Source organism: Prinia subflava, chromosome 25, assembly GCF_021018805.1.
Source record: "Prinia subflava isolate CZ2003 ecotype Zambia chromosome 25, Cam_Psub_1.2, whole genome shotgun sequence".
Taxonomy (NCBI): Eukaryota; Metazoa; Chordata; class Aves; order Passeriformes; family Cisticolidae; genus Prinia; species Prinia subflava.
Genome location: NC_086271.1, coordinates 5,592,621 through 5,620,017, shown reverse-complemented (window position 1 = coordinate 5,620,017; position 27,397 = coordinate 5,592,621). Strand labels below are relative to the sequence as shown.

The following is a 27,397-nucleotide window of genomic DNA, read 5'->3' as shown; positions in this document are numbered from 1 at the left end:
GAGGACAGCTTGAGTGTGCCCTGCTGCAGATGCCAGGGATCCAGATAGGACGGGCGAGCAGCACCTGCCTCTCCCTGGCTGTGTTCCAGTGGGAGCGGGCTCAGCTCTGCCTCCGTGCCACACAGACCCTGCTGGGCTCCCTGGATCTACAGCTGGGTTAACCCCAGCCCAAACCCAGCACATCAGCCTCGGATTAAAATGGGTTTGTCCCCAGAGGAAGCGGAACTTGGGTCTCTGAGCCTTTCCAGCCAAAAGATTTTGTGATTCTACAACTACTCCACACCCTCCTTCAGATGGAGGCAAGTGTCACCTGCCTGGGACAAGCTGCAGTAGGATCCTGCTTGTTTCCAAGCACAGCAAGAAGCAGGGAGTTTCACTGTCAGAATCTGTTTTTATTCTGTTTGAACCTCGGCCTTTGCCCTGCAGTTCAAGTCCTGGTTGCTGTTAAAACAAACACTGTTATTTGTACACATTTGTTGGCATATTTCTGGTTTGTGACAATTGTTTCACAAGCAGGATTTACTCTGTTTCAAACAACAGAAGCCACAACATGACAGACGCCCGCACGTCATTCCACTCACGCATTCCACACATGCAAGTCCGCGCTCCTTTGGTGCCTTCCGTCGCTGTGTCACACGTTCGGTGAGGCCGCGGGGCTCGGCAGTGACGGTCTGCAGCCAGCGGAGAACACAAAGCGGCTCAAAGCGGTACTGGAGAAAAGGTGTAGCGACATCCACATGGGTTTGGAGCAGTTTGACAGCCAGTCCCGAGGAAAGCGGCCCGTCCGCGCCCAGCCGGAGGCGTTCCCGTTTGCATAGTGAGGAGCCAGCCCGGGGCGGACGCGTCGCGGTTCCACGGGCACGGGGCGCTGGCGGGTGCGTGCGGGGACGGTCCCGGCTCCGAGCCGCGCCTCCATCCCGGGACTTCCCGGGACATCCCGGGGGCTCCACCGCGGACAGCGGGTCCTTCCCGTCTCGCGTCCCCACCGGGCCGCAGGGTCCGGGTTCCCCGAAACGTCTCCCCTCGTGTGGGACGAGCTCTTTGCCGACCTTCCGCGGGACACCCGGGAGACGGGACAGGGCAGCCGCAGGGCCCGGGCGGAGCCTGCCCTCGGAGCATTGCTAAAGGCTTGTTTCTAAAATCAGTGAGAGTCTTTAAGGCTTCGATCTCCCCCTTTGCTTTCACTGAGAAAATACAAAGAAGCACTTGCTCAAGCTACACTTCATGACTAGTGTGCACTGCATGTACAACAGCATTGGAAGAGAAATACTGACAATATAGAACAACGTCATACAATCACCTGGCATGATCCCTTTTGGCACTTTTCCTTCATTGATCTCGTCTCGCTGACTCCAAACACGGACCTTTCTGTACGGCTTTTCCCGGGCAGAGAGCTCCAGAGTCAGAAAGAAACTTTCTGGGAGTCGGTGGAATCTTTGGCAGACACAGTCCTTCCGTCACGGAGCCCCCCAGCCCCTCTGGATTCCACAGCTTCCCGTTTTGGGAGGATGCTCCCACGGCCGTGCTGCCCCACAGCCAGCACGGAACACCTTCATCCCGGGGGGAAGGCAGCTGAGGGTTACAGAGGACTTCCAGAGAAGTGTGAATAAATACTTGGTTTTATCTCGTGCTGCATCCACCATTCAGCAGGAGGTACATTCCTTCTCAGCTGGCATGATTTCTGGCAAAGGTGGTGTAATTTCTGACCTTCACAGGGGAGAGGCTGGGTATTCCTGCTCGTTGGAGTGCAATTATTTACAATTTTTGCTGTTTTTTGCAAGCTTACATGAACTTGGAGAGTGTTAAATTAATAAAACATTCACCCTGGCTTTGCATCCCCGCAGCCCTTCCACGACACGACTGTGGTTCCCCGTCCAAAGGTCTTGCTGATCGCAGATGCCTTGGCCTGTGTGTGCTGCTCGGGGAGCTGGGATCTGTTTGGGGGCACGGCTGCCCCCAAATCCTTTTTTTGGCTGAGGACAAGCTCCAGCCCAGGCACTGCCTCCTACAGCTCTGCCCAGCTTGGATTTGGGACCAGGAAATTAACGCACAACCCCCTAAATATTTATAAATTTTTTTCAAAAGAAGGTGTTTAAGACACTGGCCTAGTGCATGGGGCTGTGAAATCTGTTTTAAGAGGGGAAAGAAAAGATACATTCAGCGTGTAAATCTATTTTTTTGTGGTGTAAGCAGCCCAGGCCCAGCTGAACCCCCACAAATACCACGAGAAAAAGGAAACTGTTTAGGGAAGTCTCTTTGGGGCTCTAGGGATGAGCTGCAGAAAAGGGGGCCTGTAAAAATAACTCTAAATCTAAATGCACCTGGGAAGTGCATATTGCAGCTCCAAATGCTGGGAAAACAGCAAGGATTCCAAGTTAAAGCTGTGGTTTCCCTCCTGACTCTGAGGGCAGGTCCAGGCCATCTCTACTTCTCTCGGTGCTGTTTTTCTAGGTCCAGTCAAGGCTCTAATTCCTTAATTTCCTTCTAATTCCCAGCTGGACAGAGGAGCAGGTTTTGGTTTGGGTGAAAAGCGCCTGCTCCCAGCAGCACTGCCGCGGCTGCGGCACAGGGGAGGCAGAGCAGGCCAGGTCTCACCAGCCCCAGATACAACTTCAACCATCCAGCAGTTTGTGTGGCAAGGAGATACAGAGATAGAGATATATATTATGGAATCACTGCTATAAGATTCTCAAAACAAAAGTGTCAGTCTGTTGAAATATAGTATTTAAAATATATAAATTTTACCCAATAAAATATAGGATTTTTTTCTTTTTTTTCTGCTTTTTTTTTTTTTTTTTAATCCAGTTCAATTAGGGGAAAAAACCCCTGCCAGGGTCCTTACAGTGAAAAAGAAAACCAGTTCCTGTTTTCTTTTTGACTGTTTAAGATGGAGGGAGACGATTCAACCATTTCTAGACAAAGGAAATTGGGCAATGCAGTTGTCTTAGATCAGATCCGTGTATTTCTGTGCACTGGCTGCGCTCCCTTCACAGGATCCATAGGGAAGTTTGCCCCTGCACTGTGCCCATCCCAAGAACAGTCCTGCCACCTGGCACGCAGGGGCCAGGATGGGCCATGCCACAACCCCGCCCCGGACAAAGGTCCCCATGGCCTCGAGGGTCCCAGTGAATACTCTGCAAGGCAGCGTCCAGGGACCCGGCTGGAAGGGTACTTTTTGAGCTGTGTAACAGAAATAATCCATGGAATTAATCCATGGAAGAGTTAGAAACACTCAGGGGGTGGCCTGCCACGTCTGGGCAGAGAACACCCGCTCCAGCAGGCCCAGGCTGTGAGCCAGCTCTGCTCCACGCTCAGCCTCATGCCTGGATGTTTTTAGTGCATCGCTCACCTGAGCTCTCCTAGTGTTTGGTCCTGGAGCCAGGACACTGGAGCAGGGCCAGGGCAGCGCTGGGGACAGCTCCCGTCCTGGGCTGCCTGGAGAGCGCAGCAATGCACCGGATCTCCTGGGATGCTGCTCTGGGACATGCAGGGACAGGGACAGGGACAGGGACAGGGACAGGGACAGGGACAGGGACAGGCCTCCGCTGTGCTGAGAGCTCTGAGCTGAACAAGAGACGTGGCAGCTGGGAGGGCGTCCTTCCAGAACCCCCCTGGCCAGCGCTTCCCTTTCTTCAGTACTGTAGGGAAGAAGAGGAAACCCTCTTGGTTTGGGAAAGACACGGACCAGGAGAAAAGCCCCCTGGTCCCAGTGCTCAGCGTGTGCCTCCAGCTGCTCCACCTGAGCTCTCTTCCCTGTCACGAACATGAAATTACAAGCCCCTAGCAGGTTTCTCAGTAAAATCCTTATTTTACATCTTTCTTTTCACTGCATTTGGCTTTCTGCTTCAGGAAAGTGACGAATGACCTGTACTGCTGCTGCAGACAGTGAGATACATTCATTTGGAAGTACTATGGGGGAGCTCTGTTTAGGACTCCCCAGGAGAAATACAGAGCGTGGATAAGAGGCTGCCTCCACAACCAGATGCAGCCTGAGGGAGAAAATGGGAGAGGAGAAGACTCTCAGACAATTTCCATGAGCAGAGCTCAGACTTCTCTTGGCAAGGCATGGTCCTCACACCCCATTTTCACAACCCTCCTAGCTGGGGATCCCAGGCGTGTGGAGGCCTTGCAGGGTATTCACAGGGATGACAGACAATTCCTTCAGACCAACGGACCAGAGAGGACAGGAGGATGTTTTTTCTCATTCTCTCTCTCTCTTTTTTTTTTGGTAAATCTGAAAGGACGCTGGCTTCTCTCTGAACTGGACCTAGAAATGTCTTACCACCGAAACGAAAAAACAATTGCATGGGTGGAAGTAGGGCAAAAAATAGTTTTCCTATAAGATAATCTGATAAACCTCATTGTCCTCTAGAAAGGCAACATCGTCCCGAGTGCTACTTGGCCCCCAGAGTGCTCTTGGACCGCAGCAGATACCGGTCCACGCGCACTTTCCGCCTGTCCACGGTCCTGTTCTCGCTGTCGAAAATGCGCTGCAGGTGCAGGGCCAGCCTCCTGTCCTCCTCCTCCTGCTGGAGCTTCTGCTCCGCGTCCCGGGCCTCGGCAGGCAGCCCCGCCTCCCCCACCACGTGCCTCAGTCTCTTGACAGAGCCGTTGTGCTCCAGGTGCTTTGTTTTGCAGCGTCGCTTGCGGCCCCGCCGCAGCAGTGGCGGCTGCTCCCCGAGGATGTTCTCCACGGAACTGCAGGTGCTGTTCTGCACGTTGATCAGCTCACTGCTGTTCAGGTATTTCAGCTGCTTCTTCCCCGGTGGCTTGATGGGGACACCGAGCGCGCTGCTGTCAGGCAGCACTGCGCTGACGCCCACGAGCCTCCTGCTCAGCACTTTCGGGCCCAGGCTGAGACAGGATTTGTCCATGACCGCATTTGCTTTCAGGTCTGGGACTTCAGCCACTCGTGTGTTTAGGGGGGTTACGTTTGACCTCACATCTGGTTCGGCAGTACCGGCATCGGTGGTTAAGGCCTGTGAACCTGAACTTCTGCTCTTCTCACTCCCTCTGCCCAGCTTCGTTTCACTGATGGAAGGGAAGAAATCCAGCTCGGGGCGAGGCTCTGCCGTTGTGTCAGGTGGAACGGGATCATCCTGCACCTGTGGCTCCTCCTTAGTGCAACTGCTGGAGTTGGTGATGTTGGCAACCACAACATCCTCCCCAGGCTCCGCAGCCAAGGACGTAAGGGTTGCTTTGGAGAGAGTCTTTTTGATCTGACGCTCCTGAAATATCTGCTCCCATTTTTTCAGTATTCTGGGACTGGCCTCGTAGGTCGTTGGCTTCTGCAGGCTGCGGTTCAGGTTTCTGGGGGTGGATTTGATGATGAGGGGGCTCAGGACTCTGCCGTCGGGAAGCCTCTTGGGGGGCGTGCACGGGGAGCAGACGATGGGCTTGAAGTGGTTGAGCTCCTCGGAGATGCTGTCGTTGCTCTCGGGGCTGATGGAGCGCTCGGGCCGGTGCAGCGCCGACAGCGAGGACACGGCGCTGAGCAGCAGGCGCTTCTCGGCCGTCAGCTCCGGGGCCGACAGGCAGCGGTGGTTCTGCGAGGACGACAGCACCCCCAGCAGTGGCGTGGACGCGCCCGCCGCGGGCGGCACCTGCAAGGCAAGGCAGCACGGCTGGGACGGGCCCTGGCAGCCCCGCCGGCCACGGCAGCTTCCACGGCTGACGAGGGACACGAGCAGCCGACCACGGGGTCCAGCACAACCTGCGTGCCACATCTACCTCAGTCTGGGGGCTGCTCCTGCACGAGTAACAACTGCTCCAATGGCAAAATCACACAGCCACAGGATGGTTTAGGTGAGCAGTGACTCTAAAGACCATCTCATTCCGCCCTCTTCCATGGGCAGGGACACCTTCCACTAGATCAGATTCCTACAAGCCCTGTCCAGCCTGGCCTTGAAATGTGTTTTCTCTTTACGTGGATAAATCTGCCCATTTAGTGGTGTTAGGTTGATGGCTGGACTGGATGACCTTAAAGGTCCCTTCCACCCTGGAAGATTCTCTGATTCTGCGAAGACAAGGAGATGCCAAGAAGCACTGCACCACCCAGGCTGAAGGAAACCACGCTCCTCAAGGGAAATTATCTCCAAATTATTGTTTGCTCCCTTCCAAGCTGCGGGAGAGAAAGAATAAAGATGTGGCCCGGGTTTGTGAGGTGCCTGAGTGTGCACTTGGGGATGTGGTGACTGTGGTGGTGCTGTGTTGATGGTTGGACTTGATGGCCCTGAAAGTCTCTTCCAACCTGGATGATTCTGTCATTAAGAACAACACTTCCTGTCATCTCTAAAACAGTCCCTGAACGCTGCTACACTTGGGCATAATCCTGGCACAAATAAATCAGAGAGGAAACAACACACACAACAGCAAATGGTCTTACTCTCAACACTGAGATGAAATATTTTTATCCAGCAGCTAGTGTGTACAGTAACAACCTTTTCCTGCTTAGTCCAAAAGAAGGATTTTCTACTCACTTATCTGGAGGTCAAAGTTTTTGGAATACCCCATACTGGAGCTCTAATTGGTCACATCCACAAGGCAACCTCCTAAAAAGAATGAAGTCCTTGGAGGGAAGGTAAGTTATGGATCTTTGCTTTGGGCTCAGTCCAGCTCTATCAGCTCAGATAACAGATTGCACAGGTTTCTGTTCCTCATGGGATCTCTGCATCTGAACCCTCTCCTTCTCCATCAGGGGTGAAACTGATCCCAAGAAGGAGGGGTGTCAGCACGAGGGGGTGGAACATCCTAGCAGGAGCAGCTGGGTGGCTGCCCCATCCTTGGAAGTGTTCAAGGCCAGGATGGACAGGGCTTGGAGCAACCTGGGATTGTGGAAGGTCTCCCTGCCCAGGGCAGGGGGTTGGATGAGCTTTAAGCTCCCTTCCAACCCAAACCATTCTATGATCCTATGAAGATCAGGCCTTTGGAGCCTCTACAGTATGGAAGTGCCAGTGTACCCTGGTGTCAGGAAAGCAATGAGTTTTGCTCTATTTAAACAGCTTTGGAGAAAGGGAAAGGAAGAGAGGATTACTTTCTTAAACTTCTAAAAGATTTTTCTTTACCTGGCTGGGGATTCAGCCTTGAAGAGAAAATGAATCACAAAACAAAAGCCTCATGAGAACCCTTTCAACTTCCAATTAGTCTCCAACGCTATACAAGAACCCTGACACCTGTCTGCTTTTCTGTTTATTAATTCCTTACCCAGCAGGTTTTATTGGGAGCCGCAAGGAACGGATTGGCCCCATGGTGATAACACAGAGCCACAAAGCCCATATTTTATATCTCCAGATTGCTGGTGCTGTGTAACCTCAGATAAGAACATTTACACACAGGGACCTGTTTCCAGATGCTGCCTGTACCTTTGTTTTGGTGGCTGATCTCTGCCTGCTCTTGGATCTCTCCTGAATGGTGTCGTTGCAACTCCGACTCCTCTCCACCTTGTTGATTAAATTCCTGAAAAGCAGAGGGGTGAGAACAGAGACTGTTCAAGACCTGAGGAACAACCAGCTCAACAGCCCTGGCAGCTGGGAGAGGCATCGGCCTTGGCAGCACTTGCTTGGCAGAGACACTTCCCATGCCCGGGGGGAAAAGGGATCCAGGAATCCTGGATCTGCTGCAGAGTCCTGGTCACTGAACACACGGACACCTCCACCCACGGCTCATCACCAACTGAGGTCAGTCTGATGAGGAAGCTGGGGAAAGCCCTTTGCTTCTCCTGTGGAAACACACCTGGTGTTCCAGCTGCTTCCACTGCATCAAGCAACAGCCTTCCAGGGAAAAAGCTGTGTGGGGCTGATGCTATCCCTTCATATCTGTGCTGGAGAAGGAACCAGCACTCTTGAGTTCATCCTACAGAATTCTGATTTCTGACTAATGGTTTAAATCTAAAGGCAATGATTTTTCTCCTTCATGGGATGAACATGAACTTTCCTAACTTCCAGGCAGGAAGTAATCAGACAGGCACCACATTCTACCAATGAGTCTGCTCTAAAATTCCAGGAAAAAAATCACTGATTTTAGATTGGAACCACCGCTTAAATTAGAGCATCTCAGGTGTGCTTAAACAAGTTGGCAGACCATCTTTAAAGGGCATGAAATAAAGTCTCAGCATCTTACCCTGAAAGGAAAGCAAAGGAGTAGGCACTGGTCTTGGAGACAAAAGCTGAGCGATGTGTTTGCTTGCCCTGGAAGGGTTCTTCATTCTCGGAATCCGAGAGACGTTCAGGACACTGAAGTCAATCAAGGAACAGTTAGCTGACATGTACAACAAAAAGAGTAACTTGGAAAATAAAGCTCTTCCTTGCAAAAGTGTCAAAGATCCCCAAATCCCCCATTTCTGATTATACTGAGAGGACATAAGGCATAAATAATACAAAAATAAGCACACAGCTCCTATATACAGCTGTTGATCATCAAAGGAAGGTAATTTCCTGCAGAGCCTCCCAAATGAAAAGGGAAACAGGCAGGAGTCAGCACGAGGAATGTATTTAACTTCAGCTGTACAACTTCACTGCAGAATATTCACAGAGAATTGCACATGGACATGCAAGCCTGAAGACCAAGGATATCCCCAAAGCTGAGGGGATCTGCTGTGTTAGGAGGAGCCCCACAGCAGAGGGTAAAAAGGGGGACAGAAACCTCTAGAAGAACATCTGCAGTCATAACAGACCTTAGAAGACAGTTCTCATTAACAAGGATCTTCATAATCTGCCAGCTCATAGCCTTCATAAACTATAAAAACTCAATCAAGGAGTCCTGGAAAGCCAAAGCATGAAAATTTTGATATGTGGGCAGGAAGGAGAAGCGTGAGCTTACTTACACAGTCTTGGCTCCCTTTCAGCACTACAGACTCATCTTTTTTCTGCTGTTCCTCCATTTTTCTTTTCCCTACGTCCACGTCATCTAGAATGAACTTGTGAATCAGATCCTCGGATGTCTTTTCTTCTTGTAGCTTTTCTTCTCTCAGCTGGAAATAATGACAAGAGGTACAGTAGTTACAATTTGAAGCCCTACACTTACAGACTGGCAAGACCTAGAGTTTAGTCACATCATTTAATTTTGTGCTTTCATTTCTCTACTCCACTGCCTCTCTCCCACAGTAATGTGAAGATTGGTTTGCTCCTATACCACAGTTGTGTTTCATGCACAAGTATCATGGATTTTATCTTCTTTGCAAAACAACGAAGGCACTGTGAGGCCCAGGGCTGGAGAAAGCCTTCTCTGCCACAGTATTTTCTAAAACAGAGAGACAAAAGCTTTTCTCTACTTGTAGGTGATCATACTACATATAAAAATGTGCAAAATCACGTTCAAGACAGCTGTGATATTTCAGTTTTAGCCTTCTGACAGCCTGACATGCAGCACACACCCTTTGGCAGACACATTAAGCAGCATCATCTAAAATAAAAGATGAGATGCAGCGATTCCCATGTTGAAAGCTACATGAGAGATGAAATCCCATTGTTTCACCAAATCCTACTGAATCCAAGTCCCCAGAGATGAGGAAGAGAGAAACAAGGAAGAAAACAAGGAGGAAACAGGGCAGAAACCAGGAAAAACTCCACCGTCTGACTGATTGTGGGTGTTCAGCAAATATTTTCCAAGACCGGTTTGCCTCCTTGCTTAGAGTTGTTTTAAGATGTATCTTTAAATTCCTCATCTATTAATAATCTCCAGCAATAACTACAACAGGGTCTGACTAACATAGATTGTGACCACATGATGCAGACATGATGAATAGTCTGCTCTAATTCAACAGTATTTCTGCCTTTTTTGAAGCATCTGAAAAACAAGCTCACATCAACATTTATCACAAAGATTTTTTTTTTTTGGCTGGCTGAAATACTACCCCACCACTCATGTCCCTCCTGTATTTCTCATGTGGAAGAAAGTTACAAGGAAATAGTCATTTTTCTGGCTAAATTATAAGATCAAAAGACACAAGAATATCTAACAACACACAGGAATATTTAAGGATCTGGAGACATCCATGGCACAATTAGTGTGAGGCAACAACCCAAGCTTTGCTGACAAAAAGGCAACAATACAATCCTGATCCTAATTAACAGGATACAAAAAAAGAATTTAGTTCCAGAATTAAGGCTGCAAACAAAATCTAACTGAAATGATAAAATCTGTACTGATTACAACAATAGTAGTTTGAAGTAGCCTTAATGTGAATTGTCTCCCAGAGCATTTCCTTCCACAAGTGGCAAAGCTGTGCTGGGACAGGAGGACAAGAAACTGAAACAATGTAGTGTGAAACTATCCTGGGAGAAGGACCTCACCTTCCCTGAGTAGCATCTCTGAAATACTGGGTGCAGGACCAACAGCTGCTGTGAACAGCACAGCGATCAGAAAATGCATTTTAGTCCTTTTGGATACTGCAGCTGCAGGGGGGAAATGCTGTACAAGCAATCAGTGATTGCTCACTCAAGGAATGCCCACTCCAGGACCATCATCCTGACACTGACATTTGTTTCCCAGGTCTGGCACACTCACGTTTGTATCTTCTCTCTCCCAGGCTCGCTGCCCCCTGGAGCCTGCTCTGTCTGCCCTGGCTCAGGGAAGCTGCGTGTCAGCACACGCCTCAGGCAGGAGTTTCCCTCCCACTGTGTGTGCTCACAAGCAACAGACCTGCCTGTGACAGAAAGACAGCTGGACAGGACGAGTTAGGGCTTTAGCACAGAGGAAAGACAGCCTGCCCTGGAAGCACAGAAAATGCAAGAGCACAAAGGGCACAGAAGAGGAAGACCCAATCTTGCCATCCTGCACAGACAGCAAGTATCGATCTCATTCTGAAAGCCAGCTGAGAAAAATAAGCTGTGAGATAATCCATATCAAATAAAATTTCTTCTGTACATAATTATGGCACCACTTTGTTTTCAACTGCAGAAAGTGGGGAAGCAGGTCAAGAGTTCAGATATATAACACAACTCACATCTGGAAGATGTAGAAAGGTTTGGAAATGCTCCTGAGGAGGAAAGCCCAGGTTATGCCCATTCCACAAGCAGGGAAGTTGGGATGAAACCCCACGTCTTGAGACGTGGAAGGAAACCCAATCGTGTACAAGCTTAGATTCCCAAACCTGAGCTCCTGTCTCCTCCTGCCTGTTTCAGAAGTCCAGAGACAACAAGAAACTCCTGATAAGTAGCAACAGTCACAGTTTTGCTTCCCAACAACCTCCTGACAGGAGGGTAGAGACGATGAGTCAATCTCATCCCAGGTAACAAGGGACAGCACAAGAAGTAACAGTGTCAGGTTGCACCAGGGGAAGTCGAGGGTGGCTATCAGGGTAAATTTCTGCCCTAAAAGGGTAGCCAGCCACTGGCACAGCTGCCCAGGGCAGTGGTGGAGTCCCCGTTCCTGGAGGGATTTAAAAGCCATGTGGATGTGGCACAGGGGGACATGGGATAGTGGTGGCCTTGGCAGTGCTGGGGGAACACACTTGGACTCCATCTCTGAGGGCTTTTCCCATCTAAATGATTCTGTGATTCTATTCTGATTCCACAGATAAGGAAAGAGTGACTGCATCATCCGTTGTCATTTTAGCAGCAAAATTTCACTGCCATCTCCTCGTAGGTGACGATTCAGAACCTCCTCCCACACAGCTCGTTCAGCTGAGCTTCACAAGAATCAACTTTCAGCTGGCAGGAGGAAGAAACCCATCTCCCATCTGCCAGGGAGCAAGAAGGAGAAGGCAGCAGGCTGAACAAGATGAAAACATGCCCAAATGCCAGAAACATGGTCAAGTATTTCCTTCTGACTGGAAGGGCAGGCAGGAGTGTTAGCACTGGACTGCACATGGTATCTTCCTGCTGAAGTCAAGCTGTAAGATGTAGAAACCTTTTCAGCTGCAGCCTGACCATGCTGCAATCAGGCCTCCTTAACTTGATGGAGAATTGTTGCTGAAAATGCCACAAGTCCCACGACTTTGCACACAGAGTGTCCTTGCCTTCCTGGCCAGGCATCTCCATTGGAGAAGACCTTGCAATTCCCATGTTCAGTTAATTAAACAGTCAGCCAAAGCTATCTCAGTAACCTGCAGTGCTGATTCCATACACGGAGAAGCAGGAGGGAAGACCCTTCCATGCCTTTTAACTGTCTCCTCACACATAAGCATTGCCCAGACTGGTTATTTACCTGAAATATCACCTCTTTTCCTACTCACACGAGGCTGTTTTTCTACCTCAATCAGACTCCCAGCTCTTTTTACACTTGTTGAGATCTACAAGTGAAAACCCAAAGAAAATTCTTCAACAATTAAAAACCCCTCAGGTTCCTTTTACCCAGCAGGTAAAATAATCCGTGAGGGGTTGGATCCATCTCAAGGGAAAACAAGATCACAAAGACCAAAAATCTAATAAGTATTTTCATGGACTTTAATTCCAAACCAGCTGAAAAGCCTTTTTGTTTTTTCTTTTTTTTTCCCTTTAAATGCCATTTTATTCTTGGCTACAAATAAACAGAAAGCTCTAGTTTGGAATAGTTTGTTTTTGAGGAGAAGGAGATGCCTTATGCTGCAAAAGCCTTTATGGAATCACATCCACAATCAAACAGTCACTCCAAAGAAGGTACATTTCCATGTTCTGGAAGGCAGACTAAGACAGCAAAATTTGGCATCTACATGCTCAGTCACCAACATTTCCCGAACTGGCTGAACAGTACAAAGAGAATAAATGACCTTTGTTCCAGAACAGGAAAAAAGAGCCCTTCAGGTTTCCCTACAGGTATGGCATTCCTGCAGGAAATCCAACTTATTCTTGAAGAAAAGACACAATCACCCAAAATACTGACCTTCCTTAGCTGGCTTTCATATTCTTCTCGGAGTTCTCCTGTTTTGCTTAATTTAATGGGTGCTCTGAATATAAAGTCTGGAAAGAAAAGGGGAAAAAAAGGAAATACATTTTAGTGCAGAATAGCTGGTGTTGGCCATTATTTCCCAAAAAGGGTGAGATCTCCACAGGCTGCACAAGAGCTTTTGCAGCACTTTTTTCAACTCCAGATGTTTATATCCTGCCAGTGCTATCACAGCTCTGTTTAACATACAGAAACATCGGGAGGAGGACTGCCAAGTAATCCCTCTGCACTTCCCGAGTTTCCTTTGAGATTCTCAAGAGTCCTTGACAAGCAGTTAAGCAATCAGGGAGCACTGGGAGGATGAAAACACAGGGGTGAAGTAACAGCCCACAGAAGTCACAGGGAGTGTGAGTCCCAGGAATAAAGCCAGACTTTAGGCACAGGGAGTGTGAGTCCCGGGAATAAAAGCAGGCTTTAGGCACAGGGAGTGTGAGTCCCTGGAATACAAGCAGGCTGCAGGTGCCTGCTGCAGGCCCACAGGCTGGCAGCCCTGCCCCCCTGCACACGCAGCGCTCCCCGTTCTCTCCGCAGTGCCTCCTCTCTGCCCTGCCTGCAGTGCTGTCCCATGGACCCGCAGCAGGCACAGCCCTTCCCCGGAGCAGGCACAGCCCTTTCCCTTGCAGTGCTCTCCCCACATCAGTGAGTTGAAGCCCAGCGGGCAGGATGCTCTGTCTGGCAGAAGTTCCCTTTCCTGCTCCCGCTTCCTCCCTTTCCCCTTGGGAATTCAGAAACCAAAGGCAGACTGGCACAGGGTTATGGCTTAACTTCTACCCCTGGAGTCTGCTATTCCCAAAGGTGTCCTGTGCTTGTATCAGCCGCAGAGCTCCCTCCCACTTCTGTGCAGTGCAAGTCTGGGCAAGTTGCACTTCAGTTGAAGGAGCCTGGAGGGAAAAGGGAACAACCAGAGCAAAACAACAACCCCTGGAAAACCATCCTGGCTCGAACTGTATCACTATTCCAGGCAGGGTGCAACACAGCTCATCATCCCGACATGCTGCGGTCAGGATGGAACAGTCTGAGCACAGAGGAAACACCAGGGGTACTTCCTTTTCCCACCCTGCTAAAATTAAAGGATATAAACCAGCAGCTCCACCACCTGTTTTCACAGAATCCCAAGATTATTTAGGCTGGGAAAGATGTCTGAGACCACTGAGTGCAATCTGTGACCAATCCCACCTTGCCACTCAGCCCAGAGCAATGAGTACCCCATCAGTTGTTCCTTGGCCACCCCCAGGGATGGGGACTGCACCACCTTCCCAGGCAGCCCCAGCCAATGCCTGACCATCCTTGATGGATGAAGAATGAAGAAATTCCTCCTGTCTCCCAAAGTGAACCTCCCCTGGCACAGCTTGAGGCTGTTTCCTCTTGCCCTGTCCCTGTTCCCTGGGAGCAGAGCCCAAACCACCCCCCAAACTCATGGCAACATCCCCCCGGCTGTCCCCCCGATCAGGGAATTGCGGAGGGACAGCAGGTCCCCCCGAGGCTCCTCTTCTGCAGGCTGAGCCCCCCTCACAGAACTTCCCTTACGTAGGAAGTGTTTCTGTTTGGCTCGAAATGAAAGGTGTATGGCAGAGTGGGTGACTCAAACACCCAGTGACCACTTGCCCACTGTTTTGCTGGGCATCCTCTGGTTCATGGCCACATTTCCCTCGTCCCCGGGACAGGTCACAGCCCCGGTGCCCAAACATGGCACGCACAGAGTGATGAAATCCCACTAGCACCGGTCCTGCCTTCCCCTGGTTCCCCTTCCCAAGTTCCTGGGGAGCCGGGCAGGTGAGCTCTGAACAGGCAATGCTGCCATGCCAGAGCTGCACAAATCATAAAGCATTGCTTTCACATTCCCCTCAGAGGGGGGAAAATAATCTCATGGAAGCAAACATCCAGCATATAGATTATAAGGTCTTTTTTCTCATAAAAAAGCTGCTATTTCCTCTTACTCACACACCTGCACGAGCCAGGCTTGTTTTTAAAGGAAAACATCCCAAGTGTCCCTACACATGTGATAAAAATCCCAAGCAATGCTGATGCTGGGGAGGCCAGGCTGCATTCCTGGCTTCTGCTTCTGCAATCGGCCACGCTGGAAACCTTCCACTGGCTTCCCAAAATGTTTTTTCAATTGTGTCCTTGAGCAGTTCCAGTTCTTTGTGAATTTTATCAAGCTGAATTTCCACAGAGACAGTCCCAAGAGCAGCAGCCATCTGTAACTTGCCTGCAGCAAACTTCAATTACTTCTCAATGTTTAAGGCTTGTCTCCAGAGCTAAAAAGGTGGAGTTTTCCCCTCCAGGGCACACGCTAACCCAAGGGAAACACAAGCCATGTCAGCTCTCTCACTTCTCACTTGGGTTCAGCAAGCGAGAAGAAATTTTAAATAATGGAATAACATTTATGTCTAAGTTCTGGTGGTTGAGCTAAAGGAGTCCAACACCAGGTGGAGGCAACTTTATCAATAGTATCTTTATGTACCAACGTGTATATTCTACAGATGGGACTGAAAGAGATGAGACCCCAAATTTCCAACTCTGTATAGAAGAGATGAAAACAAAAACCATATGCAAAGATGTATACCTGCATTTCACAGAACTCCAGAATGGGTCAGGCTGGAAGGGACCACTGTGGCCCTGCTCCAGCAGGGCCATCCCAGAGCACAGGACAGTGCCCAGAGGGTTCTGGAATATCTCCAGTGAGGGAGACTCCATACCCTCTCTGGGCAGCCTGTTCAGTGCTTGGTCATTGCACAGGAAAGAAGTTCTTCCTCATGTTCAGCTGGAATTTCCTGGGCTCAGTCCCTGCCCATGGCTCTGGTGTCACTGCTGAGCCTGGAGCAGAGCCTGGGCCCTGCTCTGTCCCTCCCTGGGACACCCAGGGACACCCAGGGCTGAGGGCCCCTCTCACTGGGGCTCCTCTCCAGGCTGAGCAGCCCCAGCTCCCCCAGCCTTTCCTGGGGACAGAGAGGCTCCAGGCCTTTCCTCAGCCCCACAGCCTCCACCTGGCCCCGCTCCAGGAGCTCCCTGCCCTGCTGTGCTGAGGATCCAGAGCTGGACACAGCTCCATAGGAGCCTCCAGGGCTGGGCAGAGGGGCAGCACCCCCTGTGCTGACAGGGAAGAAGGGTGCTGCACCCAGGGATGCTCCTGTCGGCACAGAACCATTCCAGGTGGAACCAGACCACTCCTCACACTGTGAGGAAGACAAGGCGACCAGAGCATCCCATGTCTGTCTCTGGCACACCTTCCTGGGCCAGTTCTGGGTGCTCAGCTCCAGGACAAGGCTGCTCAGCTGGTTCAAAGTGTGCCTGGCCTAGGACAACAAAACAGGCAAAATCATGGAAGAAAAAGGCTTTTTACTTGATTTTGCAGCAAATCTCCTGCTTGCCCTTCCTCTCGTTTCCTGAATGAAGCTGACTCTGCAGGGCTGCTGGGAGGACTGCCACTGCTCCTTCCAAGCCCTGCGAGAACACTGAAACAGTTGCAGGGGCAGGATCAAACCTGGCATCTTGCATTTTTATGCTGGCAGACAAGAGTTGCATCCTGTTGTGCTCAGTCTTGGAAAAAACAACTGATTTCTGCACTATTTGAGAGGACAAAAGATTTTCTAATTATTTAACATTGGTTTTCCTTATAGGAGGCATGTGACTCTCTTCCTGAATCCCCTTGAATGAGCCCATCCTTTCCATGCCAGCTCGGAGTGTGTCTTGCACACCAGCTCCGTGGAGCCGCACGTTTTATATTTACTGGCAGAAGATTCAGAAACCTCCATCTGGTGAGTTCAGCAACACGGGCTGACTAAAAGTAAAGCTGAACTCAGTTCCGAACCCTTCGGTTCCCTGTCTGTGGTTCAGAGCTCCTGGGTTTTGCCAAACCGATGCCGTCAGGCAGGTCCCAGCTCTGCCAGCAGCGGCAGTGAATACCCCTCGCCCCCAGCTTCCATGGAAACTTTCAGCAGGCTCTGCAGCTTCTGTCTCCCTTGAGGTTTTCACCACTTGTCCTTTTAACTCCTGGCAGTTAACACTTGCAGCCGAAGATGAAATCTTAAACGTTTTCAAAACACAAAGCAGAAAGTCAGAAGTTTTCTGACCCTAGCACAGGTGTAACCACGACTCAACTGGAAAATTATTTTCCAAGAGTTAATGATCCCCTGCCATGCCTCTCACACTGACCACTGGGGCTAGCTCTGGGTCTGGTCCTAATCACTCTCTTCATTAATGGCTTGAACACCAGATTAAAAATAATTTAAGTATTGTGGAGGGCTGGAGGGAGGACAGTGACGAAAGAAATGGAGGTGCAAATCCTCTGACAGCCTCACAGCACAGTTACTGCCCCCAGAGAGGCACCCTATCCTATCTCCCTAGGAAATCTTAAATTTAACCCACCCCACCAGCGATACAACACTGTGACAAGGAGGAAAAAAGACCATGTCAGCTTTAATCAGTTTGATGTGGGGATCAAAACTCTGCTTTTCCCGAGACAGGGAAAGGCTTCTTCGGGATTGCCACTTCCAAACTTGTAGCACTGTAGTCTTGAGACAAAAACCAACTAGTGACAGGCTACAGAACAACAGAAATGACAGGAACTTAAGGAATCACCAGGAAATGCTCAACAACTAGACTGGCTTGGTCCAGCGGGGAAAGGGGAAAACCACTGCCAAAAAAAGCCTGGGAGGAAGGAGGGGGAAGTCGTTTTACAAGTCTGGCAAAAACATGCCACCCCTCTTACACGAGCACAAGTTATTGATTGTTGTGCATTGCTACTGGACAGAAGAGAAACAACAGGATTCAGGTTCTCTGAAATGTGAATGTACTTATTTTTTCACAAATCAGGCTGAGCACCTCGCCACAAACATATTCTATTCCTTCTCCTTGGCCAGCTGAATCCTCAAACACACACCCGCAGTCTCCAAGCCTCCCATCTGCTGCTCCTCTCTGCCTTCCAAGAATTCCACCAAGCAACTGTTTTAATACAGGAAACCTCACTCAGCAAAGCGTTGCAGCCAGCCCTGCATCCTCAGCTCAAAGCCTGGCCTTACCCCAGCCCCCAGGGCGCCTTCCCAGGCACTCGGTGGAACCTGGAGATGCCACAGTGGGACCCGCGGGCCACCCGCATCCTTCTGGAGCAGCAGCTGGGGCAGGCTGAAGGCAGTAGGGCAGCTCCTGAGGAACTGGATGCCCAGGAGCTCCCGGGCAAACCCAGCCCATGCCAAGACACAACACAGGCTGCAAGTGTGTGTCTCTGCTGATTTCTATCCAGTTTTCTTTGACAAATGTCACGGCAAGGACTTTGACTTTATACCTGTTTGGTATGAAGGTGCAGAATCTCCAGCCTCAGCCAAGGTCTGAGAGCTCCTTAAGCCCACTGTTATGGATGAATCCCAAAGGGAATCACAAAAACTGGGCCAGGAAACCATGATTAATTAGCCAGTTTAAGATGGAATAATCAAGGTATGTCCAGTGGTCATACCAAGTAGTTTTAAAGATTCTGCACACTTTAAGTGATTTAATTAAATACCTGAGCTGAATCAGTGTTTGATAACAGAATCACATAATAACTGAGGTTGGCAAAAACCTCTAGAGACCCAATCCTTCTGAACAAGCAGAGTCAGACAACAGGCTGCCCAGGTCCATGTCCAATTGGGTTTTGACTCTCTCTGAGAACAGAAACTCCACGACCACCCTGAGCAACTTGTGCAGTGCTTGGTCACCCTCACAGTAAAAGGTAATTCTCTTATGGCCAGTGGAAGTCCATGTGTTTCAGTTTGTGTCCTTTGCCTTCTGTCCTGGCAGTGGGCACCAGTGAGCTGAGCTCTGCTGCCTTCGCTGCCCCTCTCTGGGGCCAACAGAATTGAGATATATAGATATATAGACATATATACACACAGTACATGTCCATTGATAAGGTCATGGTGATGGGGAGAGGTTTGCGAGGCTTGGCAGAAAGCAAATGGCCCCATCCTTTCAGACAGGGCAAGGAGGAGGAATGACAGGGTCAGCCCCACCTTGACTCCCGGGAAGCAGCTGTTCCTGGAAACCACTTCTGAACAAGGACAAGGTGTTTGGGAGACAGGCTGCTAGATCTAAGGAAGGGAAAGCAGCTTAACCCATGTCTTCTACGGTGAGATGGCTGGCTCAGTGGATGAGCAGAGCAGCAGATGTTGGAAGGGACGGGATAGATCATCTCATTCCAGCCCTTGCCAGGGGCCTCCCACTGTCCCAGGCTGCTCCAAGCCTCATCCAGCCTGGCCTTGGACACTTCCAGAGATGGGGCAGCCACAGCTTCTCTGGGCAGCCTGTGCCAGGGCCTTAGCGACTTTACAGGGAAGAATTTGATCCCACTATCCCAACTATCACTCCCTCTGGCAGTGAGAAACCACTGCCCTTTGTCCCACGCACATCTCACACAACTCAGGACAAGCAGAGAATTAAAATTAATTCTACTGAAAGAAGCCCTACTAAGACACTGCACAAGCATTGCTGCAGCAGGCCTGGATACTCTCATCCAAGCTCACTCAGAGCAGCCGAGTCCATTTAAGTAGGAGTGACACCACTGCCCTGGAGCAGAGATTGACTCGGGGAGATCCCACTGCCCCTCCTCGGGAGGAACCACTCCCAGCACTTCAGCTCAGCTCCCTCTGCACAGCCCATCTGTCCACTGATTCAGCAAATCCTTCTGTGTGAAGGCTTCCTAAATCTCTTCCAGGTTAGTGGGGTTAGTTCAAACCACCAATTTAAGCTGCACAAGCTCATCCTGCCAATTCTTGCCACAGCCAATTAGAGGGTGCTGACACAAGCATGAACTGGGAGACCAGAAACACGCTCGGAGAGGAACAGGCTGGGCTAAAAGGATGTTTATCTGTAGCTTAAATCCTTGTTTGCTCTACAGGGCTCCCCTCGGCACTGCTGTGTTGCTGAAGAGGGCACTGCTGCAACACCTCTCCAACCAACAGACCCCAGTGCATCCCGAGTTCTGACAGCAGCAAGGTGGGCATCTCCAGCAGCTCCCACCAGCAAAGAGCAATGCCACTCTCTCAGATGAGGATTTATTTTGAAGGGAACACAGGGAGCAGTTTTCTAGGAGTTGAGGAAGGCATTTAGCTTTGGAGGCAGAGAGGAAATGTGCGACAAAACGCCATGAACACAGAGATGATGGACTTTTTTATGTCAACAAGGAACTAGGACTTCCCATGGTGCAAGCCCCTTCCTGTTTTGATGCAGTACAGACCTGCCCAACTCCTGGCAGCACTGTGGGAACCGTTCATTTGTGGGGCAAGGTTATCACAAAAACACCGGAGGAAGTGGGGAAACACCCCGTCCAGGGGTGATGCTATCCATCCCCTCCATGTCCCGATGCCACAGAGCAGGGTGGCTCAGCCCCAGCGCCCCCTCGCCGCTCGGCCCTGCAGGACTCGGGCCGAGCCCCCGCGAACTCATCGCACCTCGCGCTCGGCCACGCCCCCGAGCTGGCCCCGCCCCCGCGATGTCTCCGCATGTCCCGCGGTGGCCCCGCCCCCTTCGCCCGAGCCCCCCCGCAGTCACCGCACCGCCGCGCGCCCGGCCCCGCCCCCTCGGGCTGAGCCCCCGCGAACTCAGCGCGACTCCGCGGCAGCCACGCCCCCAGGCCACGCCCCCGCCCCCGCGCCCCCCCCGCCCCTCCCGGGATGGGGGGGCGCAGGTGCCGCCGCCGCCGCCGCAGCCGCACCTTGGTCCGGCGGCCGCTGCTCCCCGCCTGCTGCTCCGGCGGCCGTGGTGGCTGCGGGCTCGGCCTGCTGCCGCCGGGCCCGTGTGGAGAGGCGGCTGCGGCACAGCGGGCAGCAGAGGCCCGGGCCCTGCAGGCAGCGCTGGAAGCAGGCGAGGCAGAGCGAGTGGCGGCATGGCGGCGTCACCGCCTCCACCAGCGCCTGCCGGCACACCGGGCACTCAGCCACCGACAGCACCACCGCGTCCTGCTCCTCCTCGGCCGCGGGCCGGCCCCGCCGCCGCCGCCCCCGCACCGCGGCCCGGCCGCCGGCACCCGCCGCCGCCGCCGCCGCCATCTTCCCACACTTTGAAGGGCCGCGGCGGCGCCGCCCCTCCCGCATAATTCATGAGGGGACGCGCGCCCGCCTTTATATTAATGAGCGCCGCGCGCGCCGCTGCGGCCCGCGCGCCGAGCCCCTCATGAATATTCATGAGCCGCTCTGTGTCGGGACGGACGGAGCTGGACACCCGGCGGCTGAGCGCAAATCGTGGAATCACGGATGGTTTGGGCTGGAGGGACCCTAAAGATAACACAGTCCCACCCCTGCCACCGGCAGGAGACCCTCCACTATCTCAGGCTGCTCCAAGCGCCGTCCAAACTGGCCTTGGACACTGCCAGGGATCCAGGGGCAGCCACAGCTCGTGGCACTCTGTGCCACGGCTTTTCCATCCTAACAGGGAACAATTCCTTCCCAATATCCGGTCCAACCCTCCCCTCTTGCAGTGGGAAGCCATTCCCTGTGTCCAGTCCCTGTCCAGCTCTCCTGGAGCCCCTCCAAGCACTGGAAGGGGCTCTAAGTTCTCCCCAGAGCCTTCTCCTCTCCAGGTGAGCACCCCCAGCTCTGCCAGCCCGGGACTGCAGCTGGTCTCTCCCTGTCCTTATCTCGAGCCATGAGCCTCCTGTTCAGCCTCCCCTCCGCTGTCCAGTGAGGAGGGGAGCAACGGAGCAGCTTTGGTGGGTACTCGGCGTCCAGCCAGAGTTAAACCACCATGGACGGTGACTCAGAGCAAACCAGAGGAGGCAGAGCCTCTGCACCAGTTGCTATGGAAATCTCTTGCACTTCTCTTCTGCTTTTCATCTCTTTACTGGGGCACCAAACCAATCTGTCTTTTCATCATATTTTAGCACCCTCTCTGATGAAGCCTCTCAGCTACATTGGGTTGGCAGAAGAGAAAATGTGGCTGCAGAGACAGAGGTGAAGCCCTACACCTTTGAGCCTCCCTGAGGAGACTCCTCTCTCCATGGCTGGAGGGAGGAAGGGATGATCCATGCCCAAGAAACAGCCTCTGCACGTGTGCCAGGAACTTGCTGGGGGATATCATTAACTTTCCATCTCACCCACACTTCTATCTTTAGTTGTCTCTGGCTGTTGAATGACTAAAAGGATACCAGCATGTGGATCCCTGCTGTTGCGGGCTCCATGAAATGCCAGCTGACAAAAAGTCCTTCTCATGAAACAAAAAACTCGTGCTGACTTTATTAAGATGAATTATGGCAGCGGTTTGGGGCTGGACCTAGTCCAGCAGTTTGTGTGTCTGTCCTGTAGATGCTGCTGCTGGCCAGAGTCAGAGCGTGTTATTCCCCAGCTCCCCACAAAGCTGCTGCTCCTCGGGATCAGCCTGCCCTGGGAGCTGGGCACTGGGGAGCCACGGGGAGGAACAGAGAACGTGGGAATAGGAGACACCTCCCCACCAAAGCTACTTGGAGGACAAAGAGCTGTGCAGATCCTCAGCTCTCTGCTGAATCCCAGGCACATCGGATTTGGAAAAGGATCTCTGCCAGCTGTTCTCCCAAATTACTTCTGCACATCCAGCCTGCCCTGGACAGAACTTGGTTTCTGTGTCTCCAGCTTGTCTTCCAACCCAAAGCCCCACACGGGGCAATGGTTTTACACTGCCAGAGGGCAGGGTTAAATGAAATACTGGGAAGAAATATTTTACAATAAGAGTCATTAAAAAATGGCCCAGGTTGCCCAGAGAAGCTGTGGTTGCCCCATCCCTAAAAGCATTCAAGATCGGGTTGAACGGGACTTGGAGCAGCCTGGGATAGCGGAAGGTGTCCCTGCCCACGGCAGGGGCTGGGACTGCGTGAGCTCTCAGGTTCTTTGCACTCCAAAGCCCTCTGTGGTTCTACAGTTCGGATGTGCGGAGCTCAGGGCTGGCCTGCAGAGAGAGCCCTAAGCCCGTGCAAGGCTCCAGCCTCAGCTCCTACCACCCCCAGGCAAAGCCTCAGCCTTGCCCAGCCTGTCAGGGGGCGTTTCTCTGCTTCTCACCTCGCCCTGAGAGGAGGAGCTGGCAGGGTTTTGCCACCACCGTTTCTCTTCACAGAGAATTCTCGCAGCGATGGTGTCGGCCCTAGCCAGGCGGGTGCATTCCCCGGGGTGCAGGTGGGACATGTCACGGTGGATACAAGAGATACAGTCAGGCCCTGGCGCTGTGCTCTCCCATTTTTCCTCTCTATCCTTCCCCCTTGCTTTATTCAGCCTTTCTTCACCCCTGCCTCTTACTTGTTGCTGGTCTCCATCCCTGGAGGCGAATCTCTTCCCCACTGTCCTCTCTCTATCACTGGTTTGCACTGATTTAGACTATTTATTTGGGTTTGGGCTTGGCAACACGCTCAAACCCTAACAAGAATACCCAGATTTCCCATTCCAGGTTGGACTACGTGCTTCCATCGGCAAGTTATCTGCTTAAGCCTCACCAGTCATTGACTGCCTTAAACCCTCAAAAAGGTGTGGCTTCAGAGCTCTTCAAAGCCCACCAGCTCTCAAGCAAGGTGGAGTTTCACACACTGGAAAGAACTCCATGGGAAACCCTCTGATGAACGTCCCCCAAACAGTCACCTTCAGAAGACCTCCATGAGGAGCTGTTGCCAGCGTTCATCACCCAACAGGATGGGAGCAGGGAATCATGGACTGGTTTGGGCTGGAAGGAACGTCAAAGCTCATCTCATTCTAACCCCCTTGATGTGGGCAGGGACACCTCCCACTGTCCCAGGGTGCTCCAAGCTCCATCCAGCCTGGCCTTGGGCACTGCCAGGGATCCAGGGGCAGCCACAGCTGCTCTGGGCACCCTGTGCAAGGGCCTGCCCACCCTCACAGGGAACAATTCCTGCCCAACAGCCCACGTAATCCTGCCCTCTAGTTTTCCCAGGTGAGGAGAGGAAGCCCATGAGGCTTCAGGCTGAAGATGGGAATTGTGTGAAGGTGTGGCACAAAGAAAATATGGACTTGGCTTGATTTAGCTCTCCCCTGTGGAATATGGCAGACAGGCATCATTCCATGTAATGCCCATCTCTGACTCCACTGAGGTAGCTTGGACTTGTGGCAACCTGATGTGGGCTGCAATGACCCCTCCTCAAATGCAGGTCAAAGATAAAGGACATGGTCACTAGTCATGTAGAAGAGTGGAGGAAGACTATGGAATTAGAGCAGGAATCCCTCCTCTGCCTTAGGCATCCCCATCTGCCCTCCTGCTAGCCACAGTTCCCACATGGCTGTCATGGTTTTGCTCAGGGTCTCTCTCATGCCACAGCCCATGGTTAAAAATAACAGCAGAATGAAGTCATGGGAGGTGTTTTCCCCTCATGATAAAGGAAGTTGGTGCCAGCTTGGATTGCGTGGCTGGCTGAGGGTCAGCAGGGTGGATTGGCCATGCGGTGTGAGTAGGGACTGCAGTGTTCACTGCAGGGTGATGGATAATGCATCCTGGATAACAATAGGATTAGCAGCTGTCTTGATCAGCATCCTGGCCTGTCCCAGCACTGGGGGGGCAGCAGGACCAGGGCAGTGCCTGTTCCCTGAGCTGGCACTGCTGGGGGCACTTCTGGGCCCCTCACTCCAAGCAGCTCCTCCATTCCCACTGCAAGATCTACTCCTGCTGCCGAATTTCTCCAGACCAGCTTCCAACAATTCAGAGTCCTCCTGCAGGTTTCCAGCTCCACTGCCTACAGCTGACAGCCCTCTCATGTGCATTTCTCCTCGCCCACGCTGGATCAAATGTCAGGGACGCAGGGCTACAAACTTCCAAGGGAAGGTGCAGTGTGGAGCCAGCTCCTCCAGCCTGCAGCCTGGCCAGCTCACACTCCAGCCATAAGGCTTGCAAGGTGGGGGATGTTATTGGAGCCCACGCTGTTTACTGAGCAGTTTGTAGGAGATTCTGTTCTTGTTCTCATTAAAAAGAAAAAATAGAAAGGGAATTGTCTTGCCTTCTTGATTGTCCAGAAAACATAAAGTGAGTTTGACCTAAAGACTCTGGAACCAGGAGGCAAACAGAACAGAGCCTGGTTTTATTATTTGCTGGCCAATGCCATGGTTTTTGGAGCCTGATTCATGATCACAGATGGATTGATGTTGGCAGTATTGAACTGTCAGACAGATTCCTTCACAGATGAAGATAAAGAGCCTTGGTTTTGCCAAAGGGTGAATGTATTCTTTATGAGACCCAACAGAGATGTAACACAGCACCTTGCTCCTGACAAGGCTGGCCTTTATTTCCTGGGTCTGCACTTAAGACATGCCTGAACTTTCCCATAAGTTTTAGCCCTGATGTGGGGCCAGGATCTACAGTCCTGAATTCAGCTGTTGCTGTTGCTGCAGAGGCACAAAATAACTTCATTGACTTGGACTTGGTGTCCCCATTTTTCTAAGTACTTTCATAACTTGCCCACAGACTTGTGCTACAAATGGGCTTTTCAAGTCAGCCCTGTGCAAGGGAAGAGGTGGGAGAGGAGGTACCAGCTTTTCCTGGTGAGAGCTGGAAGGAGGCTGCTGTTTCCCCCAACTCTTAAACATCTTTATCGAGGCATGTGGGGAAAATCAAGGGGCATTGCTAGAAAAACTTGTAGAGAGCTGGAAATGAGTGGGGCAGTGAAAAAAGGGAAGTGGCATTAGGTGATGATAACTTTCAGCTCTGGGTCCAAGAGCAGAAGGACGTGGAGCTTCTGAAGAGAGCCCAGAGGAGCCCCGGAGCTGCTGCAGGGCTGGAGCCCCTCTGCTCTGGAGCCAGGCTGGGAGAGCTGGGGGTGCTCACCTGGAGTGGAGAAGGCTCCAGGGAGAGCTCAGAGCCCTTGCAGGGCCTGAAGGGGCTTCAGGAGAGCTGGAGAGGGACTGGGGACAGGGGATGGAGGGACAGGACACAGGGAATGGCTTCCCACTGCCAGAGGGCAGGGCTGGACATAGGGAAGAAATTCTTCCTGTGAGAAGAATTCCCATTTGTGGTTGGCCCTGGAATGTGACAGCACAGCTTGTGCTTTCTATAGAGGGTCGATGCCAGATGATGTGCAGAGCATCCCTGGATTCTGGGCTCCTACATCCCCTGGAATTCCTGGGTCCTTCAGCAGAATCACACTCGCCATCCCCAGGGGATGCAACTGAGTGGTAAAATTGTAATTAGAGCTGGTAAACAACAGGTTGTGACCATCCCTGCAGATGTCTCAGCTCTGTCTTTGCTCTGCACACTGGGCTGTGCTCTTGGGGTATTCCCACAGGTATTCCTGTGGGGGAGAGTCAAGGTGGAGTGAAGATTCATCTGCATTTCATCACCAGGATTCAGTGTTTCTCACTTTCTTTCAGAAAACATGTCCAGCCCCTGTGGGCACAGAAATGGATCTTGATTTCTGTTGCTTGGAGCTTAAAGAGAAAATAATGAAGCTGGTGATTGAAAGGGACATGAAAAGCTTTTTTATTACAAAGTTTTCCCTCATATCCAGCTCCAGGAACAGGCACCTGCAAAAATGGTTTGGTACAGGGGGATGTGTTTGCACCTGGGGTAGAGTTAGAGAGAGACAAAATTAAGAGATGGATGGAAAGAAGAGATTTTTTTTCTGCAGAAATTGCCTTTGATTTCTTCAATCTCTGCAAGTAATGGGCCTCGTGGTTGGTGTGACCAGGATAAACGGTTTGGGGACACCGTGGCAGACCAGTGGCTTGGTGCCACTCTCAGTGTGGGATGGCAGCAGGCATAAAGATCTCACACCCTAGAAAGCCCAATCCTGAGCTTGAATTAAGAGGAAAAAATTAATAACTTGGCTGATGAAGGAGATCTCCTGCCACCAAAGGGATCACAGGTGATGGCAGTTCCTCCCTGGCCCGTGGTGTGAGAAAGCTGAAGAAGATGACAGGGAGAGACCTTGTGTTATAGACATGAAGGCAAAGAAGAAGCCCAGGAATCCTGCACGGTCTGGGAGCTCCATCCAAGCCTTCCCAGTGGTGGAACACAAAGGTGTTCATTGCTGCACTAAAGCCTGTATTTCATGTGCTAATGAAGTGTTTTTCTCTGAGCACCCTTCCAGTTGTGAGGGTGGAACGGGAGGAGTGGGTAAAAAACCACACAAAATCTGGTCTAAGGAAGCTGCAGGAATTCACCTCCACTATGAACTGGTGGCCCTGACTTACTCTGGCCGTGGGAAGTGGCCCTGCTGAGGGGACACAGCTGCTCAGGGAGCATCCAGTGCTGCCCAGCTTCTCCACGAGGATCTCGGAGAGTAGAAATCTGAGCCCCACAGACAGGCAGAGCAGGGCTGGCCGCCCGAGCTGGACCACTTTGTGCAGGATCTGGGGAGCAGCGGGAACAGAAGCAACGCTGTGTGGAGGCCAGGTGGCTTCTCCAGGGATGACGGTATGAGCAGCGGTATTCCAAGCAATGGTGTCTCATGCCCATCGTGCGGAGACGGACGGCAGCTGGGCGGGAGCGCTGCTCTCCACGCCGCTGGGGTGGTGCGAGGAGGGTTTGGCATTGTGGACTGGGGCCGGGGGGATTCCTGAAGGCAGGGGCTACACTGGTCATTTAAACGGCTTTGTGAGGCTGAGGG

General features: G+C 51.7%; 1 protein-coding gene across 1 annotated transcript; it reads right to left on the bottom strand.

The window, feature by feature from the left end:
• Positions 1-5: 5 nt before the first annotated feature.
• RNF169 (ring finger protein 169) lies at positions 6-20,913 on the bottom strand. Its single transcript, XM_063419438.1, has 6 exons — positions 20,549-20,913; positions 12,799-12,875; positions 8,822-8,968; positions 8,119-8,231; positions 7,362-7,455; positions 6-5,603 (listed from the first exon to the last, which is right to left on the bottom strand). The coding sequence occupies exons 1-6, from the start codon at positions 20,880-20,882 to the stop codon at positions 4,395-4,397; spliced, it is 1,974 nt and encodes a 657-aa protein (XP_063275508.1). The 5' UTR covers positions 20,883-20,913; the 3' UTR covers positions 6-4,394.
• Positions 20,914-27,397: the final 6,484 nt, after the last annotated feature.

Excerpts from the sequence above, each read along its gene's own strand:
- RNF169 (XM_063419438.1), bottom strand. The coding sequence starts at position 20,882 with ATGGCGGCGGCGGCGGCGGCGGGTGCCGGCGGCCGGGCCGCGGTGCGG. Across the intron at positions 8,969-12,798 it reads ATGAAAGCCAGCTAAGGAAG|CTGAGAGAAGAAAAGCTACA; the intron begins GTCAGTATTTTG and ends CATTATTTCCAG. Across the intron at positions 8,232-8,821 it reads TGAAAGGGAGCCAAGACTGT|TGTCCTGAACGTCTCTCGGA; the intron begins GTAAGTAAGCTC and ends GATTGACTTCAG.